Source organism: Eptesicus fuscus, chromosome 17 (assembly GCF_027574615.1).
Source record: "Eptesicus fuscus isolate TK198812 chromosome 17, DD_ASM_mEF_20220401, whole genome shotgun sequence".
Taxonomy (NCBI): domain Eukaryota; kingdom Metazoa; phylum Chordata; class Mammalia; order Chiroptera; family Vespertilionidae; genus Eptesicus; species Eptesicus fuscus.
In genome coordinates, this window is record NC_072489.1 from 40,359,979 (window position 1) to 40,369,103 (window position 9,125).

The following is a 9,125-nucleotide window of genomic DNA, read 5'->3' on the forward strand; positions in this document are numbered from 1 at the left end:
AATGGTTTCTTAGGTTTTCCTGAACATCTCCAGGCATAGGAGTCAAAATCACCTTTCTTCAGATGCACCCTAAATTGTACTTTTCTTCGGGTGTATTAAGAAGGGGAAGAACTCAGAGTGCAGATGTTCAACACACACCATTTAATGGTGCCGGTAACGGGAAGTTGAATAACGTCAGGGTTCAAAAAAGACAATGAAGCCCTGGCCAGTGTGGCTCAATTGGTTAGAGCCGTGGTCGGCAAACTGCGGCTCACGAGCCACATGCGGATCTTTGGCCCCTTGAGTGTGGCTCTTCCACAAAATACCACGGCCTGGGCGAGTCTATTTTGAAGAAGTGGCGTTAGAAGAAGTTTAAGTTTAAAAAATTTGGCTCTCAAAAGAAATGTCAATCGTTGTACTGTTGATATTTGGCTCTGTCGACTAATGAGTTTGCCGACCACTGGGTTAGAGCATCATAAACCAAAAGGTCGCCGGTTCAATTTCCAGTCAGGGCACATGTCCAGGTTGGGGGCTTGATCCCCAGTAGGGGTGTGCAGGAGGCAGCCGATAGATGTTTCTCTATCTCTCTGTCCCTCTTCCTTCCTCTCTCTAAAAAAAAAAAAAAAAAAAAGCTCATAAAATCATATATTTTTAAAAAAGAACGATGAAAGTCACTGACTAAGATCTGATTTTAAATACCCTGGACCTGACCACAGAGATAATACTGATGGACATAGCTCAAGTATGTGGAGATACACTCCCATACCCACCATCCCTCAGTTCACCTTCCAGGCTCCTGTGGTTTCTCTGCTCTCACTTTCTTTCTAATTCTTTTGTTTACTCTTCTTCCTCCCACATAGATTTGATGAGCTGGTATTTGTAAGGTACTTAGAACAGAGCCTGGCACAAGGTATGCACTCGGCACATTAGCTAGTGTTATTATTACTTCCCAACTGATAGCATCTCCCAGGCTCAATCCACCCCTCTTAGCTCCAAATGCCAAATCTTTCATCTTCAACCCTGATCTCTCTCCAATTTATAGTCATTTATGAAGCACCAGGCTGCTGTCCCTGTAACTTCCCACGTGAAACTCATCAACCCCCACCACCCCTCCGCCATACACACAATCAGCCTCTCCTTACCACTTCCCTATTGTTCTGGTTTTTCTGGACTCAAGACTTGCAGAATGTTACCAGGGAAACGCAGGCCTCAGCCCCTTCAGAAGATGGAGTTGACTCAGCTCTGCCTATGCCCATGCCCCTAGTTCTGTGCCTATCCATCCCAAGGGGTTAAAGATCTGAGCCATAATCATTCCTGGGCCAAGTATTATTAGGAATATGCTATCCCAAACTTCAACACCTTGGAAAGGACCATTGCCTCCTTGACACAGAGACCCTTTCTCAAACCCAGGCCCAGGACTAGGCTCCCTACAGCCTCTGCAAATGGCTGATCAGTAGCACGGGCTGGGGTAAAGGAAGAAAGGTGTACATAGGCTCAGCCAGGTGGCAAGAGGGTCACCCTAAGAGCCATGAGTTCAGATCCTGCTCTCGCACCAGTAATTCCTACCTTTCCCCCTTTGAAAAGCAACATCTTGCCCAGCTGGCATGGCTCAGTGGTTGAATGTCAATCTATGAACCAGGAGGTCACGGCCTGATTCCTGGTCAGTCACATGCCCAGATTGCAGGCTCAATCCCCAGTGTGGGCGTGCAGGAGGCATCTGATCAATGATTCTCTCATCATTGATGTTTCTCTCTCTCTCTTAATTCCTCTGAAATCATCTATTTTTTTAAAAAAAAAGCAACATCTTGTGAAAGGTGCCTGCAGAGTGTTTGCCTATCACAGGGCTCTCAGTTCCCTTTCCCTCGCTTCTCAGGTCCTGTAGATCTTCCCTCCTTGTCCATAGTCTCCATCCTAACGTCACCCCTGAGTGCTGTTCTGGCCATCCTGCAGACTCACAGGACAGCTGCCCTGGGTGAGACCTTACCATCTTGGCCCTATGCCCTCATCTTACAGAGTTGAGGGTCTAAAAGCAGCAGCCATATACCATTGATTATCTGTGCTTCTCTTATGCAATTCCTATTCCCTTATGTGAAGGTCTTGGCCCAAAATCTGCTTGTGGGTTCTTCCAGGATGTCTGAAACCCTGCCTTATCCAGGATCCCCAGCACCTTCCACTATGAGGCTGGTATACAAGAGAAGTTTGAGAATAGTGATGCTATTGTGTTGAGGTATTTAGTGGGTCGAGGTTTGTAGGATACTCTTGAGAACTTTAATAAAGCCAACATGGGAGAAAAGGGTGTCAAGGAAGTCTCCTGTGGGTGGTACAGTGTGATTGGAAGATCCGGTTGAGGGAAGGAGATCCTACAGCCAGACTGCCTGGGATCAAATCCCAGCTTCACCCACTTAAAAGGTGGTAACTTCAGACAAATCACTTAATCTCCTGGGCCTGTGTCATCTACAAAATAAATAGCACCCACCTCATGGCAAATAGAGCCATGACATAATAAGATGATCTAATGATTTAAAGCACCCAGAACAGTATGTGGCACGTGTGCTCAGTAAATGCTACCACCCCCCACCCCCACCCCCAATGTTGGAAGGTTTGTGGAGGTGGCCTTCTGGAAGGAGTTCAGGAAAAGGAACTTACGAAGCAAAAGAGGAAGAAGCCTGCTTCTGCTCCTGGTGGAAGAGAAGGGGTGGCTGAAGTGTTAGTGGGGCACATTTAGTAGACAGATATGGGCCACCTGAACGAGGAAGGCCCAATGGTGATGTCAAGAATTAGCACTCAAATATCCCAGACACCTCAGATCCTCACATGGCCCTCCAACTACCCTATTAAGTATTATTGTTTTATTTTTTTTCTAAAAAATATATTGCTTTATAGATTTATTTTTTATTTTTTACAGAGAGGAAAGGAGAGGGTTAGAGTTAGAAACATCGATGAGACACTGATTCAGCTGCCTCCTGCACACTCCCTACTGGGGATGTGCCCGCAACCAAGGTACATGCCCTTGACCGGAATCAAACGTGGGACCCTTCAGTCCTAAGGCCGATGCTCTATACACTGAGCCAAACCGGTTAGGGCTGCTTTATAGATGTTAATATTCAATTTGTCCCGACAAATCTGCACAGCGAGTATTATTGTTTGATAAATGAGAAAAGGGAAAAAAGCACAGAACAGTGACTTGCCCCGTATGACATAGCTGGTGAGCAGCAGGCTGACTCAAACTGAGTCACTTCCCCTGAAGCTCCAGCTCCGGGGCTTTGCCAAGAAAGGCTTTCTTGAAAAGGGCAAGGGAGCAAACAGGAAGGGACTTGACAGCATGTTAATGCCCTGGCTGGTGTAACTCAGTGGTTAGTGTCAGCCTGAGCACAGAGGGTCTCAGGTTCCATTCCCCGTCCAGAGCATGTACCTAGGTTGCAGGTTGGATCCCTGCCTGTCGCCTGTCGGGTAGAGTACTGGAGGCAACCAATCGATGTTTCTCTCTGACTCCCCCTCCTTCCCTTCCCTCCACTCTCTCTAAAAACCAGAGGAAAGAAAAATCCTCAGGTGAGGATTAACAACAAAAAAAACTAAGTTTAATTTTCTGATCTTGTGGACCATCAACCAGAAAGGAAGCACTGAAGTCCTGCAGGGCTACCAGCATTCTGTGCTGGGCCTGGGTCTCCCCAAGTGCATTCTTCATTATTAAATGTACCCCCAAGTTCTCCTTTCCCCCACCTCCCACCAAAAAGCCAAAACCATGCTCCAAAACAAAAAACAAATTTATTCAGCAGACATTTTAATTAAGAAATCCTATAAATCAGGACCACCACAATTTCAGACACTCCGGTGCGAAGTGTACCTCAATAGCTACATCTGAAGGATGAAAAAGCCATTGAATCTTTTTTTTAAAAATGGGTTTAGCTACCTTCAAGTGGGGGGGGGGGGGGGCGCGGCGCACCTTGCATAAAGCGCCATCAAGTTTCACAAAGGTAAAGCCCGCGGTTTCTCCTTGCGGAGAATCACATTTTAAAAATGGTTTCAGTCACTCACAAAGAAGGGTTGGTGGCAGGAGGAAACTGTGAGGGGTGAGGACCCACGGAGGCTCAGGCCCACGGATCCACAGCGGGGCCAGAACAGTGCAGAAAAACAGCCAGGGTCTCATCTAGCAGTGCAGACACCAGAACAGGTGGACTGACAAAAGCAGAATGGGAGGGCTGGAGATCCAAGAGATTGTTTATGACCGTTTCTGAGAAAGCACATGGCATGGCCAAGAGTGGCCTCATGGGAGGAGGAGGAGTTCTGGAAAGGAAAGCACAGAGAAAAACAAGTAACGCTCCCCACATGTCCCTCTCCACCTATGTCTTTTCTGGAGACTCCCAAAAGGTAGGAAAGCACAGACTGGGCTCTTCTTGGAGGAAGAGAAAGGAAGGACATGGGGGTGAGTTAGCTCTCCCAGGAACCCCACAGCCTTCCACATACAGCAAACCGTGACCTTGAACCACAGGTGGCAAGGTCAATTACTTTAAAAATCCAAACCCAACTCCAACTTGACCCACCTTCAAAATTCTCCACCTCCCTCTCACCCTCTAAGTGAAGATCACATCTCCCACCTCGAGGAGCTGCCAATTCGGTGGGAGAAAGGGGTGATGCCACCCACCCACCGCCAAGCTTTTCTACATTCTTCTTCCCCCCGGAATTTCTTTGCACAATTGTAGCACCATTTTCACTAAACTCCTCCACCGGAAAATAAAGAAAATGTATTCCTGTCATTAAGTTTTCAAGTATTGTTATAAAGCCCTCACGATTCCCGCCCCTTGGGGCCCTATCTTAAAACAATCCAAGCACACGACGCCCCCAAGGGTTAAGTCAGGTACAAGTCAATAAAAGTAGCTGCCATAGTTCTCCCAGTTTATCCCAGTTCCTTGGCACCAAGGTGGCCGGGGAAATTCTCACGCGGCACGGACTCGTCCTGGCCCGTGCATTTCTCCACGTTCAAGTTTTCTCCCACCCTCGCTGGGGCGGTAACTTCTCGGGCCTGAGGTCTCCCCCACACGCCTCCCTGCTGCCTGGGCGGTCGCTCCCAGAACCGCGACGGCGGCTTCAGCTCAGGGTTGGTGAGGGCAGGACGCTGATGGGTCTGCGCAGCGGCCTCCTCTTCCTCCTTCTGGGGCCCCGGGTCAGTGCCAGGCGCCCGAGGGCTGCCGGGCGACGTGGTCCGGTCCCACCGGGCCTGTGGCTGCAACCGCGGCGACAGCTCGCTGGAGCCTCCGCACCGCCTCCTTGATGAGGTTCCCCGAGAGCACGAGCTGTTGCAGGAGCCGGTGCGGGTCGTCGTCGCGGGCGCGCGCCCCGGGTGGGGGCCATCGTCGCTGCTGCAGGCGACGGGAGGCGACGGCGCTCCGCAACCATCCCCGCCTGCACGGTCCCGGCAGCGCGCTTGGGCCTGCGGCGAGCTCGGCCACAAAGTAGGGCGCAGCCCGGCCCCGCACGTGGCCGCGGTCCCCGAGGGCGCAACGAAGGGCTCCCGGCGGCGCCGGGCTCACCGCCGCGGCCGGCGCGGGCGGCAGCAGCAGCGGCCGATCAGGGGGCCGGGCCTTGTCCGCCAGCACCGCCGCGGGGATCCGCAGGGGCTGCAGCGGCGGCCCGGGGGGCGCGCACGGGGAAGCCGGGCTGTCCTGCCCCGCGTCCAGCTGCAGCGTCTCGCCGATCTGGGCCACCAGGCGGTCCACCTCGCCCGAGCCGCCCAGCGTCACCGACTGCTCCAGCAGGAGGAAGCTGCCCTGCTCCTCCTCTTCCTCCCCCTCCGCTTCCTCGCCGGCTTCCTCTTCTTCCTCCCTCCGGCACGGCATGGCCCCCCGCCCCGGCACCGGGACTTCTGCGGGCGTCGCTGGCGGCTCTGGCGGCCGCGGCGGAGCCGGGTGCGGTGTTGAGGCCGAAGCCGGGGCCGGGGCCGAGGCCGAGGCCGGGGCGGACGCGAAGGCGGGAGACCGGCAGGCACCGGAGCCGCGCGCAGCAGCCGCGGCAGCAGGAATCCTACCGGCTCGGGTTGATTTGTAAACAATGGGTGACGTCGCCGCGGGGCCCTACCACCGCCCGGGGCCGGGGGGGGGGACGTGCGAGGAGGCAGCGCGTCGCGGGCCGTCGGGGACAGCGCAGGGCAGTGGCAGGAGTCTTCTGCTATCGGCGCTCGGCATCCACCTTTAATGGGATCCTGGGCGCGGGCAGACCTTGGTAGGTCCCCGGGCGGATGAGCGACATAAGACAATGGAGACCCTGAGGCGACCTGGGTTGGTTTCTCCCACTCGCAGACACACCCACCCACACGCCTAACCCTCCTCCTCAGACGCTAGCTCCCTCCCCACGTGTCTTCAACGCTTGGGACCGCCCTGCTCCTCCCCCGCGCACCCGCCACCCCCACCCCTCAGACTGGGGAGAGGTGGGGGAGGGGTGGGCTCAGGTCCGGCTTCTGAAGGGTGGAGGCGGGGAAAGGGAGAGAGAATTGGGGGTGCTGAGGGGCCATCAGTAAGGGGGCCTGAATCGATCTGAGGCCGGGTTTCTGAGCTTTGCCCCTACTCCCAGTCCTCTAGCACAGGGCGAGAAGGACGCGCCACCGCAGGGCTAAAGAAGAGTTGACTTTGTTCATTGAAAAATAAAAGATTCAGCCCTAGCAGGTTTGGCTCAGTGGATTGAGCGTGGGCCTGCGGATTGAAGGGTCCTGGGTCGATTAGGGTCAAGGGCATGTATCTTGCTGCAGGCTCCTCCCCGCCGGGCCCTGGTCAGGGCGCCTGCAGGAGGCAACCTATGGATGTGTCTCTCTCTCTCTGTCTTTTCCTCTCTTCCACTTTCTCTAAATAAATAAATAATAAATAAATAAGTAAATAAATAAATAAAATCAATGGGAAAATATCCTCAGGTGAGGATTAAACATAAATAAATAACATAAAAGATTCAAATAGAAATATAGGACGATGAAAAATCCTCTAATAATCATAGGACTCAAACGTGGTTCACATTAAGACATTTGGCCCCATTTTCTGGCCTTTTCTATTAAAGTGTTATACAAACAGCCACATATACAATGTTGTACACTTTTCCACTTGGTATTACACCATAAACGGTTAGTGTTATTGCATGTACTTTGAGAACATACAATGATTATGTAAGTTCCCATCAAGTGGCTGTTCCATAAATTATTAAACAATTCCTTTCATGTTTACTGTCTGCCTAATTTCACAGTTTGTGACTGACATTTTTGTGCATAGAACTTCCCATGCTGATGACTCTTTCCCAAGAATATATTTCCAGGAATGGAATTTTAGGTCAAAGGATATGGATATTTTAAGGTTTCTGATAAATGTGCCAGATTGCTTTCCAGTTGGGTGAATTTCCTCTCCCATCACTGTGTGAGCATACATTATTCATTGCACCTGCACTAGTATTTGAGTATTATAGTTAAATTTTTGCGGATTTCATAGGTGAAATTGGTAACTCCTTTCAGTTTTTATTTCTTTGATTTTACTTAGGTACACTAGTTTTCTGAATGTTAACCAACTGACCGGCTGGCGTGGCTCAGTGATTGAGCGTAGACCTCTGAACCAGGAGATCATGGTTGGATTCCCTGTCAGAGCACGTGCGGGCTCTATCCCCAGTGTGGGGTGTGCAGGAGGCAGCCAATCAGTGATTCTCTCTCATCATTGATAATCCTCTCTGAAATCAATAAAAAAAGATATATATATATATATATATATATATATATATACACATACATATACATATATATATAATATATATATGTTAACCAACTGTACTTCCCTTTTTTGTGACTTGTTCCCTGATAAGTTCTTCCTATTGAATTATTCTTTTTTTTTTTTTTTTTTAAATATATTTTATTGATTTTTCACAGAGAGGAAGAGAGAGGGATAGAGAGTTAGAAACATTGATGATAGAGAAACATCGATCAGCCGCCTCCTGCACACACCCCTACTGGGGATGTGCCCGCAACCAAGGCACATGCCCTTGACCGGAATCGAACCCGGGACCTTTCAGTCCACAGGCTGACGCTCTATCCACTGAGCCAAACCGGTCTCGGCTCTATTGAATTATTCTTAATTTGCATGACTCCTCTACATCCCAGAAGTTAACTCTTTTCTTTCATTTTTTTAAAGTAAGTTTTTATTGATTTCAGCGGGGAAGGGAGAGGGAAAGACAGAAACATCAATGATGAGAGAGAATCATTAACTGGCTGCCTCCTGCATGCCCCCAACTAGGGATTGAGCCTGCAACCCTGGGCATGTGCCCTTGACCGGAATCAAACCCGAGACCCTTCTGTCCACAGGCTGACACTCTTTCCACTGAGCCAAACCAGCTAGGGCATTTTCTTTCATTTTTGGTACGAATATATCTTCAGGTTTTTTTGTTGTTGTTGTTGGCCCCGTACAGTCTTTTTCTCCCCCACTAAAATGTAACAAATGTAGTCAAATCTATAAAATCCCTTTCTTTGAGACTTCTAACATAGTGCTAAATTTAGAGTCTTATTGCCTCCAGAAAATTATTAAATAATCAGTTCAAATTTCCCTAGCTTTTTCTAATGCCTTGATTTTTTTCAAATCCATCTGGATTAATTTTGCTTTGGTGCAGGGACACGATATGAAATAATGTTTTTCTTTTTTTCCCCTCAGAGAGCTTGCCAATCAGGGCTGTATTTTTTCTTTAGGTCAGAGGTGTGTGAGCAGTATAAACACAAGCTCTGTGGTGGCGACCTCCCAGTTGCTGTTAAGCTGATGAATGTGAGGACTGGGTGGGGCTGGAAATATTTTGATCAGTCTGCGGTGTGCAGTCAAAAGAACCCTGAACAGGTTATACAAAGACCTAGATTCAAGTCTCATTCCTGTCATGTCTGGGGTGTTGTGGCTCCTGGCAAATCAGTTTACAAGTGTTTTCAGTTGTAAAATGGAAAAAATAATCCCTGCCCTGCCTCCCTCTGAGGATTGTTTTCAGGATCAAATGAGATAATGGGAACAGGCTTTGTCAGGCATTACACAAATGTAATGTGGGATTAGGTCCAATGGTTTACTAACAGAGGCCTGGCTCAATTCCAGCGATCCCCCCAGGGAAACAGCTAATACAGTAATGATGTTCCCCCTAGCAGCCCACTAAGTAAA

At 49.8% G+C, this 9,125-nt stretch overlaps 1 protein-coding gene across 1 annotated transcript; it reads right to left on the reverse strand.

Annotated features, from left to right (window-relative positions):
- Positions 1–3,725: 3,725 nt before the first annotated feature.
- Positions 3,726–5,995, reverse strand: FRAT2 (FRAT regulator of WNT signaling pathway 2). Its single transcript, XM_054729134.1, has one exon. It carries the CDS (start codon positions 5,811–5,813, stop codon positions 5,142–5,144), a length of 672 nt encoding a protein of 223 aa, XP_054585109.1. The 5' UTR covers positions 5,814–5,995; the 3' UTR covers positions 3,726–5,141.
- Positions 5,996–9,125: the final 3,130 nt, after the last annotated feature.

What these genes read in the sequence shown, in the direction of transcription:
- FRAT2 (XM_054729134.1), bottom strand. Translation starts at nt 5,813, where the DNA reads ATGCCGTGCCGGAGGGAGGAAGAAGAGGAAGCCGGCGAGGAAGCGGAG.